Below are 27,738 nucleotides of genomic sequence, written 5' to 3' on the forward strand. Positions count from 1 at the left end.
TAAGACCTTGCTTTGGTGAAACACAAACATTTTTTTTTCCAACCAGGCTTGTTGTGGATCATGTTGTTCTTGAGTCCTCGTTAAAAAAAAAGAAAACGTCTCACGCTGGGCCACGTCTACAAACACCAGCTTCGCTCTCACGGATCTGAGGATGAGCGAGTGAACCGTCGCTCAGACGAAAGCTTGCGACTCAAAGGTTGTTGGCTCCATCCCAGCTCCGCATGTCCTTGAGCAAGACGCTTAACCCCCGATTGTTCCTGATGCTTAAGTGGCTGGCTACTTGCCACCAGAGTGTGAACGGCTGAATGCGTTTGCCGCTCGAAGAAGCAAAGAAAACACTGTATAATCGAGTGTTTATTATTTCTCAGCTCAGTTGTATTGAGCATGACTGTGTCTCCTGGTGTCCAGCTGAGCTTACTGGGGTCAATGACTCGATGAAAGAGCAAGTTTTAATATGAGCCAGAGGAATTTTAGCTTGTACGTGAATGATTCCACAATAAAATAGAAACATTTTCTATCTCTTTTTATCCCTTGTTGTTAACTAATGATTCAAGACAAAAAATGATATTAAAACTAAATAAACTGACTATTTTATTTAGTGTAATAACGTCAATTTCTCGTTGTTTTTGTATTTAATGATGAAAGATATATATTTAATCGAAGACGGCAACTTGTTTCCTCCTATAACATGATAACTTGTTCATGCTTTCCGCTTCGTTTTTAACCTGCTATAAATACGTGCAACGTTTTATGGATGATGTTGCAGCTTCAGAGGAAGATGTTGCAGGTTTGAGTCCAGTTTTAAGCTTTCGTGGCAAACCTGCGTGAAACCGTTGGGTTTCTATGTTGACTTTGACTTGTTCTTCTTTGTATGTGGGAGTTGTTGGTCTTTTTCTTTGTTTGGCAATATATAGCAGGTTGTCCCCCACCTAACACCCAATGGATTATGTTTAGGGTCTGTCTATACCCTAAATATTTGAAAGAAAATAGTACAAATATAATTGTTGTTGTTGTTGTTAGAGGTGGTAGTAGTATTGTTATTATTATTGTTATTATTATAATTTGTATTAGTTGTAGTAGTAGTAGTAGTAGTAGTGTTGTTGTTGTTAGTGGTGGTAGTAGTAGTAGTACTGTAGTAGTATTGTTGTTGTTGTTGTTGTTGTTAGAGGTATTAGTATTAGGATTGTTATTAGTATCATTATTAGTGGTAGTAGTAGTAGTACTGTAGTAGTAGCAGTATTTTTGTTCTTGTTGTTATTAGTGGTAGTAGTAGTAGTCGTACTGTAGTAGTATATTTGTTGTTGTTGTTGTTAGATGTATTAGTAGTAGTATTGTTATTATTATCATTATTTATGGTAGTAGTAGTAGTACTTTAGTAGTAGTATTTTTGTACTTGTTATTAGTGGTAGTTATGATATTACTGTAGTAGTATTGGTGTTGTTGTTAGAGGTGTTAGTAGTAGTATTGTTATTATTATCATTATTAGTGGTAGTAGTCGTCGTACTGTAGAAGTATTGTTGTTGTTGTTAAAGGTTTAAGTAGTAGTATTGTTATTATTATCATTATTAGTGGTAGTAGTATTGTTATTATTGTTGTTATTATTATCATCATTATTGTACCGTAAGGATTAGCATAGCATTAGCATTCGTAATAGTTATTTCTTTTTTTTGTTTGTTTTATATAACATTAATTTCAATAACAAGAAGGACGCACACTGTAGTAGTTGTTACCGTGACAACAACTAGGTTGCTGGTTCGCTTCCATCTCTCTGTGTAATTTTGCTATCAGGCAAAAAAGCAGCAACAGCACAATCCCTTGTCAGATGTAAAAAAAAAAACAGAAAAAAGAAGACAAATAACTTTATAAATTTGAAATTATAAATTGGACACATGTGGGGGGATGAACGTTCTCAACTTTAACCCCAAACTCTCTAAATCGATGGTGTGAGTGAGTCACATGACCTCTCCCTGAATACCTGGAAAGGAAACGAGTGGTAGAAAATGAATAAAAATGCATTTAAAATAAGCTATTAAAAACAAGAATCCCTCACTTGACTAATTAACTTCTTCCTTCTGCGCTAATGTGTGTCTGCGCTTCATTATTTATTTACTTGAGTAAGAAAATGACAAGCAGTTTCATTAACAATCCAGACTATTGATTACCCCAATCCCCCTCCTCGCCCCTCTGACCCGCTCGTTCCCCCCCCTCGCTCACCATTCTAATTCCCACACCAAGTAAATATGCATCTTGTCAATAACGCTCAGCCATTCATTTTTCTGCTTTAATTAACAAATTCAATTTGGCCCGGACTGCTGTGAAAACCAATTGAAAAAATACCCAGGATTAAAAAAAAAACAACAACAGGTGATTACCGATGCATGTTTGTTTTTCTGTTTAGGCGAACGAGTAAACACATGGTGTCGTCCATCAGATGGGACGGACAAAGGTTGGAGCGAGCTCATGCATTTTCATCGGCTGCTGCGTTAACGCTGCCCTTTAATCACCGTTGAGACGGCGATGGTTGAACTTGAGATTGAGCCGTATTTACATGTTCATTTAAAGATATTCACGCTGTTGTGGTACGAGTCACTTGAGTACACAAAACTGTTGAAAACACATGTTTGTCGTTGGTTTAATGTGTGTGCTCTGGTTAAAATAGTTTGAATATGTCAGTATCTCATTTAAAATACATTTAAAAACATATATTTTTATTGATTGAAAGTACTTGATTGATCGTCACATTCACTAAAATTAGATTTATTATCTAAATAATTCTGATATAAGTGAATAATGAGACGTTATTTGTCGTGAACAGCCTCCCTGGCTTCTATCGATACATATGCAGTGGTGGAGGTTCAATTTGAGCCAGAGACAACACAAGGGATACCACAGACACATTTGTTTCCTTCGGGTCACCTTGACCCTGAGATTACACAAGGGTTATAATGTGATTGTTCACAGAAAGATAAAGACTTGGAGTCTGAGGAAAAGACACACAGCCAAAATAATTATTAAATGTTTTTAAGAAACTAATGAACTATTCTCTGACTTAATCATTCTGATATTTTTTTAAAGGAAATCTTCATTTTTTTAACCCTAATTTACCGATTACAGGAAGTGATTCATCTGTTTTACTGTCAGACAGTGAGAAAAATCTCTACACTGCAAATATAAACTTTATAATTCAACTGGTGGAAACATAAAAACATTTGATTTTAAGGTTCTTAGTTTTGCATTTAGAGTAATGAAAAAGTTTCTGGAACTCCTGTGTTGTTATCAGTTTTATCTTGACCTTTAAAGTATATGCTTTATTGAATATTGTTTTGATTGTTTAAGCGCTTTGTGACCCTGGTCTGGAAAAGGTCTGTTGTTTTTTTATCAAAAGACACACATTTGAAAACATGTTTTTCTTTTCCATAGATATATGATACAGAAGTTAAGATAAAATACAAATCAAATCAAACTATATTTAATTTAAAATATTTATATTGTATAATGTTATGCACAACGTGGATGTATTTTCATTTTTTCTCTTCACTTTGTGTTTTGTTTTTTATTTAATTTTCATAATAAGCCTTTTTTTTCCTTTATTTATAATGATTTAATTTAAAAAAATATGTGAATGTGTCTCCCTAGTTGCTAAAAAATGCTATATCGACACATCTTTGAAGGTCAACTCATAGGTAGATGTAAGTGTGTCTTAAATAGATGTTGGACTCTATTGTACCATCAGTGTCTGTTTGTAAAAAAACCTCTCTTTTCGAAATGATATTAAGCTCCGCCCACTGAAAACCCACTCTGCTGTGATTGGTCAAGCAAAAAGGGGTTATCACCGTCATCATTCCCGGAAGTCTCCACCTCCTAGGGACTCGTTGTATAAACAAAGCGGGGTGTGATTACAGTTGGCTGGAGGAGGAGTGAAGCCGTTATTACGTCATAATGGACTGCGTAACCTCTCGTTCGCCCGGATATTAGACGGGGGAGAGCTTTATAAAGTAATAAGTTCAAAACATGGTCATGATGAGAGACTTACTGCATCTTGGAGAGAAAGACTTCAACATTTGAAACATGAGCCAGTGAGTCAGGAGAGTTTTCACATTAGTTGTAGTATTAAATAACTATATAATCATGTGTTTATTGGCCTTGTTGTTTCAAAATAAAGTTTATTGAACCAGTAAGTCATCATTCAAACCTTGCCGTCTAAGTGCAGGTTACGTTCTCACAGGGATTCTTCTGAGAATACATCATCAAAGCAGGTTTTTGTCGGTCGCCTCGTTGTGAGCTGTGATTAAAAGCAGCATCACACAGTGTCCATCTGCCGCTCGCTTCATCATCTGGAGTGGGAGTGAGTCGACTCAACGCGTCCCTCACATCTTCCCGTTTCATTTTTTCAAATGTTGCTTTTGTTTACTTTTGACACCAACTTCTGTTTTCCTCGCCGAAACTTTCTCTCTCTCTCTATCTCTCTCTGTCTCTCTCTCTCTCTCTCTCTCTCTCTCTCTCTCTCTCTCTCTCTCTCTAACTGCTAATTATTGTCCCGCTTTAATTACCAGCAACAATCCGGCCTGCTTAGGCATTAGAGAACTATTCAGCACTCTATTTCGATACCTGATTGAACTCGGTTAAATGGAAAAGTTGTGCTGGAGAAAATGCTTTAGTCACACAACATTTTGTTTCATTTCTTTTCTAATATGTCTCCCACTGTCTGCTCACTTGAAGATAACAGATATCTGAATTTGTTTCGGGGGGAGTGGGGGGGGATCCATGAGGAGTGGAAATAAAAAAAAAAAACAAGAGCTTGAAATGGGGAAAAAGGAGTCAGACAGGCGGAGGATTGTTTTGTAGCCGCCACATATACACATTCGGCAACATGTTGGATCCATAAAGGCAATAAAGCAATAGGAACTTACACGTCTGCTGACCTTCAGCTCCAATTAGGCCCCAAGGAGAGATGTGTGAACTTTTCAACCTTTCGTCTTGTCTCCTGATACTTCAATAGGTTTGTTCTGAGGCGGCTCCGGGCCGGTCAATATTCATGTTCACTCTCGTGGAAGGTACAGGCTTCACGTTCAGTCACAAGACTTTAAAAGTTTGTTGACAGTCCTGAAAGGCTTCACAAGTTCCACATGAAGGGTTATTCAATTTTCCATCTCACAGTTGATTAAAGCGGCGACTGGATCCGAGCGCACCGACCACTGACAATGGACTTTTCTTTTGAGCCAGATTTCGACGGAACCCGGTGCGACACCTGAGAGTGGGACTCTGATGGATCAATGAACACTGGTTTCTAGTGTCTTCATGTTATGTTCATCAGAATCAGAATCCCTTTATTGTCCCGCGAGGGGAAATTCTTTTTAACAAACAGCAAGAGCAATATACCAGAAGAAAAATAAAACACCCAGAAATAAAATATTAAAAAGAAAAGAAAAAATCTAAATAGAATAGAAAATAAATCTGCACTATATTATATACACAATCATATTTACAAAAATAACAAGAAAGGTGCAGTTAGACGATTATCTGGCTGTGTTCTTACTGTGGAGTCTGATGGCAGCAGGGAGGAAGGACCTGCGGTACCTCTCCCTCACACACCGAGGATGGAGCATCCTATCACTGATGGAGCTCCTCAATGCCCTCAGTGTGTGCTGGAGAGGGTGAGACAAGTTCCTCCTCATGGAGCCCAGCTTGCTCCGTATCCTCCTCCCAGTCACTTCCTCCACAGGATCCAGGGGGCGCCCTAGGACGTAACCGGCCTTCTTAATAAGGCTGTCCAGTTTAGCCCTATCCTTTGCTGTCATGCTGCTCCCCCAGCAGACCACACCGTTGAAGATGGCAGAGGCCACTACTGAGTCATAGAATGACTTCAGGAGTGGCCCCCGGACACCAAACGACCTCAACCTCCGGAGCAGGTAGAGTCTACTCCGCCCTTTTTTATAAAGAGCAGCAGTGTTATCCACCCAGTCCAGGCGGTTGTTGAGGTGAACACCCAGGAACTTGTAAGACGTGACAATCTCAATGTCCTGTCCCTGGATGTTCAGTGGTGAGGGGGAGATGGAGGGACACCGCCGGAAATCCACAATCAACTCCTTAGTTTTGTTGGAGTTGATCTGGAGGTGGTTTTCCAGGCACCAGTCAGCAAAGTCCTGGACAAGTCCCCGGTACGACCCGTCATCCCCGTCCTTAATGAGGCCGACGATGGCGGAGTCGTCCGAGAACTTTTGCAGGTGACTGGTGGGAGACAGGTGTTGGAAGTCTGCAGTGTGCAGTGAAAAGAGGAACTGTGCCAACACTGTTCCCTGGGGGACCCCTACACTGCACAGTACAGTCTTCGAAACACCATCCCGGGTCCTCACGAACTGTGGACGGTTGGTGAGGTAGTCCACAATCCAGTCCGTGAGGTGAGTGTCCGCCCCAGACAGCTCCAGCTTGTCCCTCAGGATGTTCAACCTGATGGTATTGAAAGCACTGCTTAGATCCAGGAAAAGGATCCTCACAGTGCTTCCAGGCGACTCCAGGTGAGAAAGTGCTCGGTGGAGAAGGAAGATGATGGCGTCCTCCACGCCGATGTCAGGTTGGTAGGCAAACTGCAACGGATCCATGGAAGAGCGCACCAGAGGACTCAGGTACTAAGGACCAGCTGCTCCAGAGCCTTCATAAGGTGGGATGTCAAGGCCACAGGTCTGTAGCAGCTGGGATCCTTAGGGTGCTGAGTCTTCGGCACCGGTACCACACAGGACGTCTTCCACAGTAGTTTTGAGCGTTTTGAGCGTTTATTAATTTGTATGATGCATTTAATCCTCCGGCCACTAGTTGGCAACATTCATCATTTACTCCGTGCCAAAGGTTAAACACAAAGGCAGCAATGGGTTAAAATATAAACCATACACCAGTGCTGTGTCTCAAATCGCATACTATTTTTAGTGCGTAAGTGCGTCTCAATTCTTAGTATGCGAAATGTAGTGCGCCATGCACACTAAATTGGCGTACTAAAATGCCCGCAAAACTGAGTATGGTTCGATGGACACTATCTACCCTAAACGCCTGCCATCTTAGTGACGTTGTAAACGGAAGTTACGTCATATACATATGCATATATATATATATATATATATATATATATATATATATATATACTTACAGGTGCTTTTTCAGCAAACAGTAGGAGGATGTCACGTCTTAGGTGCTGATACCGGCATAAATATCTCGCCAATATTTAGTTTCTCATATTTTGTCTTTATTTCTTCTTCCAAACTTGCAAAACGTGCTGCCAGCTGGTGTCGGCGATAGAGTTCCAACAGCTGGTTGCAACCATCGTTAAATAGAAGTAGAAGAAGAAGCTGTCGCGTCATATCCTGTTAGTGCGTAGCATCAGTGTTTGATTTGAGAATTTGCGTACTAGTTAGTAAGTACACTATCCTGATGCATACTAACTTCTAGTATACTAAGAGAAGTATGCGATCTGAGACACAGCACAGGCTTTAGCAGCTTTTAAAGCTGATGTTAATTACTAATTTTGGCTTTAAATCAAAGCAAGACAGTGGTGACGTCGATTAGAAACGTGCGATCTGCAGTTTGAAATCTGGGCATGTGGACCAGTTTGTCTTCCTTCAGAAGACTCTTCAGTTCATGACTTTTCTCTAGATCTAGCTGTAACTCATGTGCATGTAATAGTATTGAATGTTTACTATGCAATGATGGCTTTTGTACATTAAATTGTTTACTTAAAACTCTTCACTGGCTTCCAGTTTCTTTCAGGATCAACTTTAAAATTCTGGTTCTTACTTTCAGATCTATTCATGGTCAGACTCCTCCTTACATCACTGATCTGATCCAGCCTTACACCCCAGCTCGGGCTCTGAGGTCTGTGGATCAGAATCTACTTATGGTTCCTGAACACACTTCAGGACCAGAGGAGAGAAATCCTTCCAGACTGTTGCTCCTAAGCTTTTGAACGATCTTCCTCTCTCTTTGCGCTTGATGGATCTACTGACTCCTTTAAGAAACATCTTAAGACGTTTCTATTTGTTCAGGCTTTTCCTTGAATTTCTGGAACTCCTGTGTTCTTCTCAGTATTATCTTGATCTTTAAAGTTTGTACTTTTTTGAGTATTGTTTTGATTGTTTAAGCGCTTTGTGACCCTGGTCTCGAAAAGCGCTATATAAATAAATATTACTTACTTACTTACTTACTTAGGTATCACAATATATGGTATCATCACATCATCATCACAGCCATATTTTAGCCAATACATAGCCCTATTTCTCTGTTTGTCACTTACTTACGCTGACTCTTTTTTGTGTTTTTATCCTCTGCTCTCTCTATCTTCTCTGTACCTTTAATCTTGAAAAAATCCAGGAAAAAAGCTGTTTATAATTTTGCCATTTTCTTGTTTAATTGATACATCTTATGTTAGAACAACACAATGATATCACAAAGTCACACAGTGGTTTCCAACAATGGGACACCAGATCCACAAATGTCGATCTGATAGTTAGACGCAGAAAAGTGATCTGGTTCTGTCTGTAGAAAACATTACAAGAACAGCTTGAGAGTAGAAATAGAATGGACCGCTAAAGAGTTGATGGTAAAAGATTATTCCACGGACTGATTCGACCTCAATTAAACCTGGAGAACGTTTATCCTCAGACAGATTCAGTCCCTTTTGTTTACGTCCGGTGTGAACCTACATCTATAACCTGAATAAGGTACAATACATCTCCAGTGTTGGACCAAGAGAAGGTGAAGATGGATGCAGAATTAAAAAAGAAATCAAACAACTATTTAAAATGTGCTTTCATTATACACTTTGACACTTTGACTTCTTATTTTAACTCAATTTGTTGAAGAAAGAAAATTGCTCTGAGTTTCGAAGAAAGTCAAAAGCTCTTTTGACAATACTAGTCAAAATGTTTTGAGCTCATTTAAAGAAGGGAAACTTGTTCATGTTTTAGTTTTAAAGCAGGAGAAAAACTAAAATAAACTCAATAAATGTAACCTTAATATATAAAAAAACAAGTAATTTTCTAAATGACACAGATGACGAAATGGATATATCATCCAGCCCTACTGTATAAATATGTTTTACACACATAATTTACTAACAAATTGATATTGTTTATTTCTCGTTTTTGGTAGTTAGATTGGCTATTCAAGTTACATTATTTATCTTTCGTCTGTATTGTGAAGTAAAGAGGTGATGAATACTAGCTAGCTAGCTTAGATAGTTGCTAACAGGCTCTAACAGAGGTTTTGCTCCCGTAACACTTTGTTTCTGTGTATATTTTGAAGATTCTAGATTTCTAGATAGATCTTCAACTAAACAAAAAGCCTATAATAATTATTTATATATTATATTTTGAAGTAAATTAAAACATTTATTTTTAAATGGAGTCTATCTTGTTTGGTATGGGGTGGATTAATTCATATGTATTACAATCATGGTCACAATAAAAAGGATCACACTGACCGTTAATTCTTTCGTGTATGCATTTCATTTGTGTCTTTGATTAAGTCAGTGTCCTCAAGAGTGTCTTGAGATAACTTTGTTATGATAATACACTTTAAATATTATTGAACTGAATTGAATTGAAATGTATTTTCCTAGACTGTGACAGTGTTTTTGTTGAATGACTAGTAAGACAGAGAAAAACGTAAGGGTGTTAATCGGCTAAAATGTGGTGATACAATATGTATCACAGTACAATATTTTCTGGTATATTGCAATACTGAAGTAACAAGGACATATTTGTAGTATTGTCGAGTACTTGCCTCTGTTGTTGCAGAATTTACAGACCACATGACTCTTGACTTTGAAAATATGTCCAAATATCAGCTTTAAAATCTGCAAGCATTGACTGTATCCTCTCGTCCTCAGTCATCGCCAGGATTTTAATGTTCATCTAGCTTTGGAAGCCTAAAGACTGCTGCCATCTAGCGGCTGGAAGCGTAATTGCAACACGAAGATGCACAAACAATGTTATTTTTATTTCACACATTATTGAAAAAAAATATGATCTACAAGCCTTAAAATAAATGAATACAATGCAATCCAATACAGTATTGTGTAAAAGAATATCAATATTTTTGTAACACCCTTGTTAAAAAAAAGGCACCGTTGGCAAATAAAGAGAAACATCTTTCCCTATTATTTTTTAACCGTAAAGTTATCAACCAAAAAGTATTTGAATCCATGTGGCATTAAAAGCCGCGACACAAGTCCCTGTGCTAGCATGCATGGCTCGTCCAGATAATGTGTGTTCTGCTGGGAGCCCATCGATTCAAGTCTTCTGGCAAATGCCAGGTCACTACACCTGCTCTCCATCAGACGAGGTCAATCACGGCCCAATGGGGAAATGATGATGAGTCCAGCACATTCACGCCGGTGCGCGTGTGTTTGTGGAATCGTGGGCAGTTGTGCGTCGGCTTTTTCAGGTATGCTGTCAGTGTTCCATAGTCATTGATCGGTTGCAAGTGCTGCCAACATTCTGTCATTAATCCCCCCCTCAGCGAGGTCACACACACAACAAAAAAACTCTTTGCTCAGCAAGATCTTCAGTCACATGGTTTTGCATACGGAATCAGAAACGCACACATCCTAATAAGACTCTGGTTTATTGGAATATTGGACGTCCCTCTGGAGCGGTTAAATGTCAGCGGTAAAAAAAAAAGGGCAACAGTAAAATGAAGCGAGAAAACATGTGTCACAAGCATGAAACCGTCAGCGTAATGCTGAGTCAGTTGAAGCCGGGACTCCGGGGGGAACGAGACAAGAGGCACCAGCAAATTTTATTACAAATATTTTCATAAAAAAACACCTTTTTAGAATATGTAAATGATTTATTACTTATACCTTTTACCTTATACCTCCATCTTCACGTCAAATATTGTAATAAAGCCTTTATTACGTAGTTAACATGGAATGGATTCATATAATAAAATTATAATTGGAATTAGACAGAAATGACGGCGCCCCAGACATGACATGGTAAAAAATAATGTATTGAAATGAATATACAAATTTAAGTTATTCTTGAAAATAATGTGTCTTTTTATGACTATATGACATATATACTGGATGCATCGACACTGAACAAAACGATAGAAGCACAGGGAGCGCAAGTCTACTACTGCAGCCGCAACACGATAAGATTTGTGAAGTAAAGATGTAAAAATAACAATGTTTGAGGGATGGAGACCAGGGACTTTGGGGTCTGAACTCTCTAGCTACTGAGCTATCCATGCTAGTGACGTAACAGAAGTAAAAAAAAACAAGTTTATATATTAAATAATTTGAATTAATTTGTGGAAACGACTTTGAGTTTCGTGGCCACTAAATACTAATTTCAATCGCCTCACAACAAGAAGGTTGCCGGTTCGCTTCCAGGCCAGGAGAGAGCCAACTTGTGTCATTTCTGCGTTGAGTTTGTATGTTCTCCCCGTGTTGTGTGGGTTTACTCCGGGCACTCCGGTTTCCTCCCACAGTCAAAAAGATACAAAGGTTGATTGATAACTATGGGAAATTGTCCGTAGGTACGAGTGTGTGTTTGAATGGTTGTGTGTCTTTGTGTGTCCTGCCACGGACTGGCATCCTGTCCAGGGTGTCCCCCGCCTCTCGCCCGAATAAACTGGGATAAGGGATTAAGCGTCATAGAAAATGAATGAATAAATGAATGAATGAATGTCTCGTGCTTGGTAAAGAAAAATGGCCAAAATTCACAAACTATTTAAAACATTAAAAACAAAATATTAATCAAACGTGTCAGAATAACTGCTTGAGTTCGAGACCCCCGCATTAAAGCAAACCAGAAGCAAACTCCTCTTGTACATGTATGAAGACCATGATGCGATGAACCTCGTTTTCTTCTTCTTCCTTTCCTTCGCCCAACATGGCCGCCGTCCCTCCTCTCCTACTGTCCAAACCTGCAGTAGATGAAAAGGTACTTGAGGTGTGTCTGGTCGACTCCGTTTCCTGGATCAGTCCAGTCTAACTCGGGGGGGGGGGGGGGGGGGGCAACCCGGCATTAAGGTTGAACCCGAAAAGGGGACATTTTCTCATCTCACAGACCCGTCATTATCGCGGCAGCTGCGCCACTTATCGTCTCCTAAGTCGTAACGTCGTGAAATAAAAAATGGCGTCCGAGCAGCCTCGACCCCCGAGGTCCTCGCGTTCTCGAAAAAAAGCTCTCGCCGAAGAAGTAGACGGGAAGGGAACGAGCTCTCGCCCGTTCGCCTGAGCTGCTCTTTTTTAATTGCCGGCCATGAATAGTTAATGAAATCAAGATGAAATGAAATCATGTTTGTATCAGGAGCGCCGACAGCTCGGCGGTTCTGTACGGACGTGTCCGCCTCATCAGTATGCTCCTGACGTGCCACACATTATCAGATCACTGCAGTCCACAGTGTTGGAGAGCAATATCGGCAGCAGCAGGGAAGACTGTGTGCCCCGTGCAGGTGGCCACCGATGCCCCCCCTCCCTCACCACCACCACCACCATCCCTCCATCCCCTGCTGGAGAGGAAGCTGCCTCTTTCAGAAAGAATAAATGTTTTATTTGATTTGTTGTATTTTTAACCGAGGCCTGCTGGTCACGCAACAAAGCCCCTGCTCTCCATCTCCTCGGCTGACATCCCTCCTCTTCTCGGAGTCACAACAGACTTCGTCATGCGACCAGAGACATCTCCTCCGCTTGGGGAAGGAAAAGAAAAAAACAAAAAAAATCTCTTTTGTCTCCCGAACATGTGATTCTCGATGCATATATTCTTGTTTCATCGGCGCTGACATCACGATGATCTCAGCCGCTCAGACGGACACGCCCCTGAAGGGCGTTAAAAAGCATGAGCTCAGCCTTACCTCACCCCCTTACCTCACCCCTGCTTCCACTGGGGGGTTCAACGACTTACAGTGGGATGGAGTGATTGGTCTGTGAGGAGAGAGTGTGAGTCAGTGTGTTCTTCATAAGTGTGTGTCTGTTTGTGTTCTTTTTACACAATAAAAAAAAAACACTGATCTCATCCTCTTTTCTCAGAGGGTTTGAAGTAGATCTGATGTCAGTACATTTATCTCATCCGTTTAAATCTTGATTATTACTTGTTTTTTTTATAGTTAATACAGAATAAATGTTGCATTAAGTGTAAAACTATTTTGCAATTTAAAGGAATTAAAAGCTCTGAGTGTAACGGCAACTAAACCTTGGTAAACAAACTAAACGAAAAAAATTATCTAATTTAACAGGATATATATACAGTATATATTTTAAATATATATTTCTGAATTATAAGCTTCATTATCGGTTTGTTAAATTCAAAATTGACATGATCTAACAATTGTTTCATAATAATACGACACAGAAAATAAACTAGTGGAGTTACATACATGGAAATACATGGTATCTGCTGAGCAATTTGAACTTCACATAACTGGTTCGTCCAGTTCCCTTTTTGCAATTCTAGCATTTTCTCATCATCATGAAACTGGTGAAAACCAGTTGATTCCACAGACTTGAGCGTTCAGAAGCATCATTCTACGAAACTGATGACTTAACATTTGAACAAGTTTTACAAGTTTACTTTGTATTTAAAAAATATTAGTATCCATAAAAACACATTATACATGCCCTCCCTGTAGATTTATGTTTTGTTTTTTAACATCAAGGACACACATTGACATCACTCAAACCCTTGCAGGAGCCAAGGTTTCAGTCAGGCAATTTCTCTTGAAATTTTGTATATTTAATTAGATTTTTTTGTAGCTAAAATCGTCTATTAAACCTCATACAACCTCAATGTAAGGCATGGGTTTCAAACTCTGGAGAAAGTCTCGATTACTACAGTATTGTTTAATTCAACTGAATGTATTGTGTTTCATTTTATTTATATTCATTAGTTATATTTATACATAATTAAATATAATTTTGATGCTGCTACCACGAAGAAAATCCAGGGTTGTATTTACAACACTGGCATTAAAGGTTTCCTCATTCTGATAAATATTTATTTCAAAGAGCTCAAGGTCATCATAAAATTAGTTTGACAATTGTGCTGTGAAGGGAGTAGTAGTAAAAGTAGTTTAAAAAACATATTTAAATATGCTGAAGTCTACTGTATCTTCTCGTCCTCAGTCATTGCCAGGATCTTTTGAGATTTAAATGTTCATTTAGATTCTGCAGACTTAGTGACTGTCATCTAGAGTCTGGAAGGGTAATTGCAACACAAAAATGAGTTTTATGTCATGTTATGCTGTAAATCTCTAAATAAACAATTAGCCTAGAATGTTTAATTTTGTTGAGAACCTTCTTCTGACAATGAATATTGATGGTTTTGAAATAATTGTATTAATTGTGTCAAATATTTAGTGTTTAGTTTGGTAAAGATGAATTAATCTGCTCAGTAAAAAAAATACATTAATAAAGGAGATGATATTTCATGAATGACTGAGATGGGAAAGTAAATGATGTCTTGAAATTGTATATACATTTATAAATAAATAATTGTATAAAACATAATGGATTTCCACCTTTAAAAATTGCTGCTGTATATCAGCAGATCATATCTATTGCGCTTCCAAAAATAACACGCATTAGAAAAGCTAACATTTCTACTCGCATGCTAAGTTACATCCTCCCATAAATGAAGGTCATGTCAAATTGGAAATATTCCATTTTCACACCGGCATTAATGTCTCTCATTTTTTAAATATGAAAAGCGTGCAACTGGTTGGATGGTGGCTGCAGTGTAATTTAGCCATATTGACTTTAAATTAAATTGAAATGAGCTACAAAATGATTGCCTGGATTTGAGTCCCCCCTCTTTCTCTCTCTCTCTCTCCTTCTCTCTCTCTCTCTTTTCTCTCTCGCTCACTTCTCTCTGTGATAACAATCAGCAAATAAGAAAAGTAAATTTCGGAAGAAAAGTTGGCAAATGGGTTTTTGGAAGATTGTGCATGAATATTTCATTTAGTCATGAAGTCGGGGGTTTAGTAGTTTAATGGTTTTTGCTCTGCTGACACTCTATTTTAAACCGTCCTCGTCTCCCCTGCTCGCCCCAAATTAAGACGGGTTCACAGCCGGCTATCGCGGCCGCTGATTGGTTCTGCTAATGACTGTATTTAGACTGATTAGAATAGTTGGGATTTATTTTTTACAAGGTTGTCAGACTCTTATTAGAAGATTAATTATTAAATTTCATTCAAATCTTCAAACATTATCGTCGACTTAAGACCAGGAAACTAATATCCGGAAACTTTGAGCAAATATGGAAACGACTTTAAAGCTGTGAGGTTTGACTTTTGTCTTATGTTTGAATAAAAACTTTAAAAAAACTGCTTCAACAGAAACAACATGTGCAGCTTTAGTTTAGCTTAAATGCCTCGACGTTTATGTATATTTAAATGTAGAATTGTTGATAAAAATCCAAAAGATTTCTGTATATATGTACTCGTTAAATGTTCATGGTTACAATTTACAATCATGTGATTGTTTTGTCGGTTTGTACATTCATTTAAATGAAATTCCAATAAATAAATGTCTATATTCAAAAAAGGAGCAGATGGTTAAAGTTCCATCTGGCTCCAGGGATGTTTAGAGGGATTGATCGTTCCCTTGTTTGGCCAAAGACATCCAACTTCACAAAAACAGGAAAAGGCGACGTTAAAACACAGAATAGAGTGTTCTCTCAGTGCTTTACAAATGAAAACTGGTATGAACCACACGTGCGTTAGTGTTGGTTTTCTTGAAATGAAACATGTCCTTGACAATGATATCACGTCGCACTGAAGGATGTTGTGAAGAGGGAGCTTTGATTACGGTTCTGATTGTGTTTGGAAGGAAGTCAAGTCAACAAGTTTACTCTGGTTTGAACAAATTGGGCTGAAAATCAAACTAATTCAATAATCTTTGTCTTCTTCCTCTCATGTTTTTAATTTCTCTCTCTTCCTCTTTCTACTTCCTATCATATATTTCAACTAGTGTGTTGATTTAAGTGTGTTAAATAGATCTTAAATAGATATTGGACCCTATTGTATCATCAGTGTGTGTTTGTACAAAACTCTGTTTACATTGAAATATTTACATTAGAAAATGATCTTAAGCCCCGCCCACCTCCGAAGTTGCACTTTAAGAAAACAGTAATCTGAGAAATGGAAGTCAAAGAATCAGCTGATTTGTTTAGTATGAAAGTTATACCCCAAACAACAACTGACCTGTGGAACAGACATAACCGTCAAAACCTGTCTCATCGTTTTAAGTAAAGTTTGGAATGATATCGGTCAGTCAAACTTAGTTTACCGCTCTCCACTCTATCTATGCATATGAAACACTTTAGATGGTTTCAGGGGTAAATTCTCGACTCTACACCTACCATACTTTTAAATAAACCACAGTAATTATTTTGTAAAACTATTTTATTATTAAATTTATCCATATATTCATTTATTTTGTAAAGCTCAAAGTTTCCACTCTTTACAGACTTTTGTGATTCCTGTCTGAGTTTTGTTTACTCCGTCTGTCTTCACCGACCACTGCAGCAGCTGGTGCGTCCATCACCTTTAGTCCCAGCATGTCCTTCACTCCTGACCCTAAAACCTTTAACTGTCTGGTTTGTTTTTCAATCCAGAGAGTTTTTTTCCCCACAAGTTGTTTATTTGAGTTAATAATAGGGTAAATAGAGTAAAATTATCGGAGTGCCTGGAGTAAACCTAAGCAACACAGGGGGAAAAATCCACACAGAAAGATCACAAGTTTCCCATTTGCGGACCCGAAGTGAACCGGCAATATTCTTCAACCTCTGGCGAGTGCGCTTACCACGGTGCCCAATCAAAGAAAATACATTCATGTATTTTGCTTTCAAAAATGTTTGAAACTCGTCAGCAGCAGAATCCACACCTTGGCTCCGTCAGTGACTGGACGTGGCGGCAGTGAGGGGCAGTGGCTGGACTTGATGGCAGTAAGGGCCAATGGCTGGACGTGGCGGCATTATTGCGCAGTGGCTTGACATGGTGGCTGTGAGGGCCAGTGGCTGGACGTGGCAGCAGTGGTCGGACATGGTGGCAGTGAGGGGCAGTGGCTGGATGTGGTTGCAGTGGGGGGCAGAGGCTGGAGGTGACGGCAGTGATGGGCTGCGGCTGGATGTGGAGGCAGTGAGGGGAAGTGGCCGGACATGGTGGCAGTGGCAGGACGTGGTGGCAGTGAGGGGCAGTGGCTGGACGTGGTAGCAGTGGGGGGCAGTGGCTGGAGGTGACGGCAGTGATGGGCTGTGGCTGGATGTAGAGGCAGTGTGGGGCAGTGGCTGGAAATGGTGGCAGTGAGGGACAGGGGCTAGACATGGCGGCAGTGAGAGGCAGTGGCTGGACGTGATGGCAGTGAGGGGCAGTGGCTAGACATGGCGGCAGCTAGAGGCAGTGGCTGGACGTGGTGGCAGTGAGGGGCAGTGGCTAGACAAGGGGGAAGTGAGTGGCAGTGGTTGGACGTGGTGACAGTGAGGGGCAGTGGCTAGACATTGCGACAGTGGCTAGATATGGCGGCAGTGAGGGGCAGTGGCTGGATGTGGTTGCAGTGGGGGGCAGAGGCTGGAGGTGATGGCAGTGATGGGCTGCGGCTGGATGTGGAGGCAGTGAGGGGAAGTGGCCGGACATGGTGGCAGTGGCAGGACGTGGTGAAAGTGAGGGGCAGTGGCTGGACGTGGTAGCAGTGGGGGGCAGTGGCTGGAGGTGACGGCAGTGATGGGCTGTGGCTGGATGTAGAGGCAGTGTGGGGCAGTGGCTGGAAATGGTGGCAGTGAGGGACAGGGGCTAGACATGGCGGCAGTCAGAGGCAGTGGCTGGACGTGATGGCAGTGAGGGGCAGTGGCTAGACATGGCGGCAGCTAGAGGCAGTGGCTGGACGTGGTGACAGTGAGGGGCAGTGGCTAGACATTGCGACAGTGGCTAGATATGGCGGCAGTGAGGGGCAGTGGCTAGACAAGGAGTCAGTGGCTAGATATGGCGTCAGTGAGGGGCAGTGGCTGGATGTAATGGCACGGAGGGGCAGTGGCTAGATATTGCGGCAGTGAGGGGCAGTGGCTAGACAAGGAGTCAGTGGCTAGATATGGCGGTAGTGAGGGGCAGTGGCTGGATGTGATGGCACCGAGGGGCAGTGGCTAGACATTGCGGCAGTGGCTAGATATTGCGGCAGTGAGGGGCAGTGGCTAGATATGGCGGCAGTGAGTGGCAGTGGCTGGATGTGATGGCAGTGAGAGGCAGTGGCTAGACAAGGCGGAAGTGAGTGGCAGTGGCTGGACGTGGTGGCAGTAATGGGCCGCGGCTGGAAGATGCGGCAGTGAGGGGCAGTGGTCGGCTGGCCCCTTCACTGCAGCGTGATCTTTCAGCTCTTGGCTGTGTTTGATAAAGATTAATTCAATCCTATTTTCTGCTCCGAAATGCTTTCACTAATGTAATTCTCTGTGTCATACCAACCAACCCCCTCTTCTTCCCCTCCCTCTCTCTCACTCGCTCCTTGGCTTTCGAAGGAGATCTAAGCACCTTATCCGTGCTAACAACCAACAAAGCAGCAGGAGGAGAGAACAGTGGTGCTCGGCTGTAATTCTCTGCCGCAGATTCTTTATCTCTGACTAAGCACTCAATGAAACCCTCACACTTCATTGCTGGAGTGTTAATAAACACAGTTTCTGAGGGTTTCAGATCTAACTTTTAAGAGACACAGTGATAGGATGAGAGAAGTTGCTCTTGTAAGTAACAGTAGCGCCAGCAGAGGGTGACACAGTTGACAAGACTTTTATCCTAAATATCATGTTTATTGTTTTTGTCACGATGTTAAAGATGATAAGAGAACTATTGAAATATATTTTGATTTATGGTCACAATTTTATTATCAGATTGTCATATGAATGCTGCAGAAACTGTGGACCAAAAAAAAAACAAGCCTTAAATTGTTTCGAACACCATCCTTTTTATTTTTTCACTTTATTTCATTGTATTTGTTTTAACTATGATCACCAGCGCCACCTTTAAGCAGCTGTACAACATTACACCAACCAACACAATGTCAGAAAAAGACTCCTACAGCTCCTAGCAAATAAATAGTTGGAATATTCTCTCTAATCCTTCCTGAATTAACCAGTTAAAGTTCAGTGTCTTGTTCCGTATGCCATCAAAACTAAGTAGTAATATAGATAAGAATAGTTGTTATCGTAGTATTAAGTCAACTTTTAGCAAACACTTTCTTATTAATTGTTGATGTTGTTTTTTCTGTTTTATAAATATTGCTGCTACTTTCTGTACAATAGCATAAACTCAGGTTTTTAGAGGTTTATATGTAAAAAGGACAAAATATATGGATACATTCGGGTATTATTATTTTTTAAGGGGTGTATTAATGGTAAAGGGAATATTTACAAAATATGTCGGAACAATATTCCTTCTTTTTTTGTTTTAAATAAATTATTTATTGATTCATGATATATTGACATTATTTAAATATTTCAATTTGGAATCTCTTTGCAGTTGTGTGTCATTACCTGGCGTAAGAATAGTGGTTAAAACTTGTGAATGATTGAACTTGAAGACCCTCCACAGTTGTGTGTGTGTGAAGAGTCCAGACAAAGGCAGAACTGCTGGTGTAAATGTTTTCTATTGTTATTGATCCGTGCTGAGGCTCCGTAACTGACTCAGTTCACGGAGTCAGCGGCATCCGCAGGGGGCAGTGGCAGCGTGTGTGTGTGAGTGTGTGTGTGTGTGTGTGTGTGTGTGTCCAGGTCCGTGTTGGTACCTTGATGTTCCGTGTCTCATGTTGTCACAGTGACCTCTGCTGCTTACACACCGGCCCAGCCTGCACACACATGCAGCTCTTCATGTGACTTCAACGACACAATCCTGTAAGAAAAACGACTTGTACAGTGTTTGACGGTTCATTATAAATACCCACAATGCACCAGCTGTATTCCATCCAAAGATAATGTTCATACATCAATATTACTCATTACTCATGTTTTAAATTAAAGATTAATATGTTATTGTTTGTATAGACAGCCAGTGATTTAAATCATTATTTTAATAATAAATAAGTTTACTCTTACTATATGTTTGCTGAGGTTTTACATTCTTCTTCAATTTTTATGTTCCCGGTTCTTGTGAGTCTAAGTTTTATTTTGCAGCTTTTGTGTTTGATGACTTTTGACCTCAACAATTGTGTTTTCACATTATTCTGTAGTTGTTTTTATCGGTAACACAGAATGTTCAGTCTTTAAAATTAAAGTAACTTATTCATTTTAACTGATTTTAACCATTTTGAGTGAGTGTGACAGTAATAAATTACAGTAAAAACAAAATGAAACTGGCATTTATTGTTTATTATTTTTTTATCTTTATGTTTTTATTATCTTTACTTCCCTAGTCAGTAAGTAGCTAACTCGGTTTTATCTTAAAATTTGTAGTTTGTTATAATTTGTGTAGCATTTAGTTTTAATTAGTTATGGTCTGATGAAGCTTGATGAAGCAGTGTCATTATTTTCAGAGCCCACTAGATGGCGGTCTTTGGACTATTTTCCCTTCAATTTGAAAATCTGTTCTATTAAAACATTGAATCATTTTTAAACGGATGGCGCCACCTACTGACCTCTAGACAACATGACACTGTTTCATGAAGCTTCACAGCCCATCACTAGTTTTTTAATTATTAAACTTTTATTAAACTATTTTCATATATATAATTACATATTCATTATGTATATATAGTTTTTGTTATATATTTTTCATGTATTTATTGATTAAATAAAAGTTTGCTCCGCTGTACTGTGGACTTTTGAGGCGTCTTCATCTCTCTTAATACTTCAAGGTCGGATTTTGTGATCTCAATATAATTCATTCATTTTCTACAGCCGTCCCAGCTGCTCAGGGCGAGAGGCGGGGAACAACCCGAACCGGCTTACACATACAAACAGACGTCGAGTATCACATTCATGGGAAGAATATTGAGAGAGCGATTGATGGAATGATTTACACCGAGAGATGAAACAGTTGAAGCTTCAGGGAGATTATTAAGAGTAAAGTAGCTGCTCCTGGTTTATCTTCAGCACTTTCACTGTCTTCCCTGTTTGACTCTCATCAGTTTTTATTTCATTCAATTTAAAAAATGATGTCGACTTTATGCCTTTTTTAACAAATCGTTTCTTCGTCTTCATTTCTTGCAGCAACAGCGCAGACTTGACCTGCTGACCATCACCAACACTGGTGAGTCCCCACTGGGTTTCTTCTTCTCTCCTCTCTCTCTCTCTCTCTCTTCACTCCACACTTTCATCCTTCCATCCTCCACCACGATCTATTGTGGAGCAGTGAGTGTCACACGGATGTTCGGAGAGAACATCTGGCGCTCAGAGGTCGTATGACGAACACGTGTAGGAGGTGAACGTTGGCTCTGAAGAAGCAGCTGCATGAGCGAAGGATGAACTCGGAGAGGGATGGAACTTGAAGAACAGAGGCGCAGGAACAGATGGAGATGGTCAGCAGGACCAACACAGACCCAGATGTGGCGAGGATCTGGGTGATAATGCTGCGCTTTGATTAGAATAATACATATGTGGCGCTCCTGCAGTCGCTTCGTTGAGCAGGTTTGTGTCGCAGCTGTTCTCTGGGAAGAAGCTTCCTCTGGTCTCACCTGACAAGAGGCATCAGTGAGAGGAGCTGCTGGAGTGTGAGAAGATGTTCACACCAGAAGCTCCTTGAGTTAGCGATATCGTAACTAGCTTTGATCACAATAGATTGTTTGTACTCCTTTAACTGACGATTTATTATCAACCCTTTTTTGTCTTTCTCTCTGTGATTGTGATGGCAGTGTTGAAGAGAAAGAAGTACACATTTTTTCAGTACTGTACGTAGTTTTTTTTACACTAAATACCTGTTATTCCATTATATTTAAACTTAAAGTGGATTCAAATGTTCACCTAAAGCGACAATACACAAGATTCAAACGATTGTTTCTGGTGACCTCTTGTGTCAAAAACTGTTACTGCAACACCTTAAAATCCTTGAGGCGTAAAATCACTGCATTTGTAAACAAACCGAGTGAAGTCTCAGTCAGTCCGTTTTTTTTTTGTCCGCCTGGTAACTTTGAACTCTTGTGTTGTCTCTGGGTCAAGGTGACCCGGTGGCTACCAGAAATACATATGCTGTAGTGGAGGTCGTTCACCTGGACCCAGAGACAAGACAAGGGATACCACATTAACGTTTGTTTTTGGGTCACCTTGACCCAGAGACAACACAAGGGATAGCTCAAGCACATTTGTTTTCGGCCACTGGGTCACCTTGACCCTGAGATAAAAAAAAAGGGTTTAAAAGTCATTAAGTACTTCATATGAGTCATTACTTTTCAAATTAAATCCATGCGTACAAAAATTGTGACACAATAATGCAAATGTAAAAATTATAACTTAAAATAAACGAGTGTCATCTGCATTGTGGAGATGAATCCACTGAGAGGGAGTAAAGAAAACTCAAGAGCTCCTTCCTGTCTAATAAGTTCTGCACATTCGTTTGATCCAAGGAAGAGAAACATTTAGAATTAAAACAGTCAATTTATTAAAAGTAAAAAATGATTACAAAAGAAGCCATACAAGACCTTAAATACAACAGTTAACAAAGAATGCAAATTATTCAGAAATACCAGAAGTTCGAGCGCTCGGTCCAGTGTCTGTCCGAAATCCTGGTTCACCCACCAGATCCTTCCAGAGAGTGGCTCCAAACCTCTTAGCGTGTCCCTTCTTTTAAAGAACTCAAGACCCTCCCGTTCATGTGAAGTAGTTTGAGTATACAATTGCGAACTTGGGGTACGGGATTTTTTGCAAAATCTGACTCCATTATAAACAACAGATGTTGTTTTCATGCCTTGACCTAAACACTGATCATGACATTTTAAGATCGTTCTACTTCCTATCTCAACATGGAGAGGATTTATACAAAGTTGAGGCACAGATGTTTAGAGCCTTCAACTTTTGAACCCTGCTCTTTGGGAATAACAAGTTGTTTTAAAGATAAAATACAAGAATATGTTTTAACTCTGAATAAAAGATAACATTATCAATGTTAACAATTGAGTACATAAAATGAGGATATATAATGTAACCCTTCAATGAGTACATATATATGGATCAATCTGAGGATATATCTTCAGAGTGAGAAAAAGTTGGTTAGCCTTTTTTACATTTCTGAACTCAAAATGACTGAAAATATCACTTAAGTTAAAGTTTAAGTGTTTAGTTTTAGTCGGGAAAATGGAAAGTGAAAGACGAGAAGTAGAATTTACTAATTGTAAATGTGCAAAATAGTTATTAACGTGCTACAAATGTGTCTTTTTTTCTTTTAAAATGTGTATTAGAAAGTTTAAAAACTCATGGTTATGTTAAAAAGAAATTAAAGATACTGAAAACTTATCTTTATATATTTATTTATTTTAAAAGAAAGTAAAACCACTTACTTTTGATCAATTCAAATGACAGTTCACTCACCTGTACCTGCAGCAGTCAAAGAGGTTGAAGCTGGTTTGAATAATGAGAGTTTATTCTTTATTTTAACTGCAACATGCTTCCAGTCTTTTCTTCTTCTCTTATTTCCTGTTCTGCGCTCTAACTTCTGCAGCCCTGAGTACACACTGTTATTCTCCGTCTCCAGCTCGGTGTTCTTGCCCTTTCTGTCTCGCAGCCCTGACAGCAGGAAGAATCTCAGGATGTGAACAAACTAATGGGCTCAAGTGGCTTTTGTGATGCACGAGAACGAGGCGAGAGCAGCTCGGTCTCTTTGTTGCTCCTCGTCCTTAATGATGTTCATCACCTTTTTTCTTTTTTTGGGGTGGGGGGGAGGGGGGTGCAAATGACTCGCTTCTCTCACACACCTAATGTTTGGTGCACACACACAAAAAAAAACTCTTTTTCTTGTTTGAGATGTGAAAGGAAGAAATCCCAGTCCATTTTCTGGTTCCACGCACCCACCGGCTCCCACACACAGACCCACTCAAACCTCACCCGGCCCCCTTTAATTGGACACTTGAGCAGCGCATGGCTGCATCTGGCTCCTGTTGAACACAGCCTGACATTTCAGACTGCTGACCTTTCCAGCCCTGGCAACAACTAAATAATGATTAGTCCTGGCAACTGTACCACCACAGCAACCGGCAGGTACACAACACACACTTGCACGGGGGGTTTTCATTTACCTCACACACACACACACACACACACACACATTCACAGGTGCAAACAGAGCAACACAAACAGTCGCGCTCCAGGCTTTGTCTCCCCCACAATGAGAAAATAAGGTGCAGACATTGATTCGGGAGGCCATTGTCATTCTTTCAGGTTATTGATTAGATTGTCCTTTTCCATATCTGCAGTCAGCAGCCAATAATGTTTTGTTGTAAATTAACTTGCTTTGCCACTATTTGATTTTCTCCGGGCCCTTTATGCTCCTTCAGCGTTCCGCGGGAAAAAGGTCAATTATATTCATGAGTTTGGGGATCTGAGAGGACGGTTTCATAGGGAAGTACGTTCCACTGAGTTAGCGCCCGTGTGTGTGTGTATGTATGTGTGTGTGTGTGTGTCTGAAGCAACCGACCGGCTTGAAGATAATGGGCAACCTCTCAGATCTCTTGTCTGGCGTTGCCTCTCCGTGTACGACGGGCTTCGCTTTTGTGTCTGTGTTTCCCCGGTGTGTCTGTCAGACGAGAGCGGGAATGTTCTTCATTAGAGCTTACATCCGCACACGTTCTACCGGGTCTTCCGGCGCCGCTGCGGTCCGCACGGCGCGGCGGCGGTTCGCGTGGCGGGGGGAGGTCAGAGGTCGTTCCCTCTCATCCCAACGTCTTCAGGAAGACGCTTTGTCTTATATCTCGATAATGGGGTGAAAGACAATATTCAGGCTAAAAAAAAATGTATAGATCGTCCACCGGGGTGTGACACTCGTCCTGAGCTTTTTCTTAATAGACACTAATGTTTCCTCCCACAGTCCAGAATCTGTGGGTACGGTTTTGCAAAATAAACCTCAGATAAAGTTTTCATGTGTTTATTTAGCTGAAAAACAGTAATAATGTGTTGATTTAAGTGTGTCTTAAATAGATGTTGGACTCTATTGTATCATCAGTGTCTGTTTGTACAAAACTCTCTTTTCATTGAAATATTTACATTAGAAAATTATCTTAAGGCCCGCCCACTGAAAACAACTTTTTTTTTCTTCTGGAGATTAAATCTTGTTTATCATAACCACACCCACTCTGCTGTGATTGGTCAAACATCAAGGTTTATCACCGCTCGCCATCAATCCCGGAAGTCTCCACCACCAAGGGACTCGTTGTATAAACAAAGCGGGGTGATTACAGTTGGCTGGAGTAAGAGTGAAGCCATTATTACATCATAATGGACTCCGCTCTCGTAACCTCTCGTTCGCTGAGATTTCAGAGTCTACTTTATAAAGTAATAAGTTGAAAACATGGTCACGATGAGAGACTTACTGCATCTTGGAGAGGAAGACTTCAACATTTAAAACATGCGAGGGTTGGAGTCAGGAGAGTTGGAGTTTGACGTTAGTTGCCCTTTAAGTATTTAAACTTTCAACTAAAAACCTCATTTCAAACTTTATAACTGAGGTAACTTCAAAAGGTCAATTGTTTTTTTTTCTATTTATTCTACAGTTTAACTGCCTCAAGCTCTCACAGAAAATAATTTTATGTTGAACCCTTTCTTTTATTTATTGATTCTTTTTTCCTGCTCTTCACTTGATGTATCATTTTGCAGAAGTCACTTTGGAAGGAAGAACGATATCAGTCTGAGCCGTGGTATAAAATTCATTAAGGAATAGAATTAAACCAGACCTAGAGAAAGATCATGTTTACATGAACCACCACTTTAGCGACTGACTTGCAGGCTGTCACTAGGGAACAAGCCTGACCGGTCGAGGCATCCATTTTTTTTCTGATTTATTTATTTATTGAAGATAAATACAGTTAGACGACTATATTAAATGTATGAGTTACTTCACTGGCTGCCAAACTTCACCAACCTGTCGGCTAACAAACAAAACTAGCCATAATTATCGCTCATACAAATACAAAATATTGTTGTTTAAAAGTATGTAGAAACTGAATTTATATTGATTTGAAAAATCGAACCAGTTTCAGTAAATGTTCTCCTAAAAATTCAGTTATATCTACGATACCAGATCTAGAAATGGAGAGAAGCTGCTGAAAAAAACAATAAATTAGTTTTGTTTCTTCACTAACCCTTGTGTTTTCTCAGGGTCAAGTTGATCCGAAGGCGGGAAAACAAATGTGTTTGTGGAATCCCTTGTGTTGTCTCGGGGTCAAGGTGAACAACCTCCACCACTGCATATGTATTTCTCACATTCGCATTAAATGCATTTACTTTATACTTTATAAAAACATGCTAAACATGCTAACCATTAGCTACAATATTACCTTCTAATACATATTTTCATCCATTTATTTTCCAGTGATGTTATTGCTTTAACTACGCTGCCATTTTTTGGAACTTTAACTATAATTTCTGTCTGTTGTTGGATCGGCAGATAGTGTATCCGACACACACCGATATAGAGCCTTATTGGGTCATGTTTAATTATGTACCTCCACCACAAAAGCGCTATATAAATACAGATTACTTACTTACTTACAAACTAGGTTGTGCTTGTCAGTACACGATCCGGCTGATCCGTGTGATCCGGGAAACGCATCAATCAATGCATTCAAAATACACAACTTTATTCAAATAACCGGTGACTTAGCGTCTCTTTTTAGTCTCAAAGCATAGATTTTAAGAAAGATAAGAGGAAAATAATTTTTATACAAAATGTACACAGACTTTTTTATTTGTTTTCTTATGTATCTTTCATTAAGTTAATGTTTTAAGACTGTAGCGACACTTTTTTACTGAATATATAAATAAAATAGTGTATTTTCAATGTAATGCACATGCACACATGAATCGTTGATTTCCCAAATCGTGTATTACGCTATATTTTTGTCCGAATTGATTTGCCGCACGAACATGGATGATCGAAATATTTCGCTGCACATGTGTTCCCAGGTAACCCAGATTTCCCAGATTGTGTACTGACAGGGCTGATGGGAAAAAAAAGTGACCTCCAAGGTCGATGGAGGTCGCCATCAAGTCTGATAGGTAGTGACTTTCCGAAAGTTTCTGTGGCCGAAAAGGACAGACTTGGGCCGCCAACATTTTGAGAGGTCACAGGTCGTTGCCTGGACTTTGTCGGTGCAAAGTTTTGAGACGTTTGGTTTTTCGATGCCGCAGACATGAGGTCGCAAAGTTGGCACAAAAATTTGAAGTTGCTCGAAAAAAATCGCCATTTGGAAATTTAACCTTTGCGCCTAAATAGTGGCTCAGATAGGCGTAATATATAAAATAGAATAGTTGGGCAAATGTATAAAGAGCAGTAGTGATGTGTTTAAACCATTTAAAAAGTACATAATTGGATTCTCAAGTTTAATAAAAGAAGACCTGATTCAACTTCATGGCCACAACCAAAAAAAAAGTAATACAATTAATTCCTATTTGATCATTTATTCATAATTTAAGAAGATTTTTTTTTTCCCCGTTGAAAGCAGGTGGAGACCTTTGGACTCTGCTGTTCATCTGTGCGGGAGATTAGTTTTTAAATCTGGCACCTTGAGAAAGAGAGAAAGAGCAGAAATAATGGGGGAAGAACGTTATTTATATAAAAGTCTTGTCAGGC

At 39.8% G+C, this 27,738-nt stretch overlaps 1 protein-coding gene across 1 annotated transcript in view; it reads left to right on the forward strand.

The window, feature by feature from the left end:
- agbl4 (AGBL carboxypeptidase 4) overlaps nucleotides 1-27,738 on the forward strand; it is a 306,192-nt gene that overhangs the window by 168,302 nt on the left and 110,152 nt on the right. The window contains exon 6 of the mRNA XM_087782661.1: nucleotides 21,177-21,216. Coding sequence (XP_087638787.1) covers nucleotides 21,177-21,216 — 40 coding nt within the window. The remainder of the gene's footprint in view (nucleotides 1-21,176; nucleotides 21,217-27,738) is intronic.

This window comes from Callionymus lyra, chromosome 2 (assembly GCF_982586985.1).
Source record: "Callionymus lyra chromosome 2, fCalLyr1.hap1.1, whole genome shotgun sequence".
Taxonomy (NCBI): domain Eukaryota; kingdom Metazoa; phylum Chordata; class Actinopteri; order Syngnathiformes; family Callionymidae; genus Callionymus; species Callionymus lyra.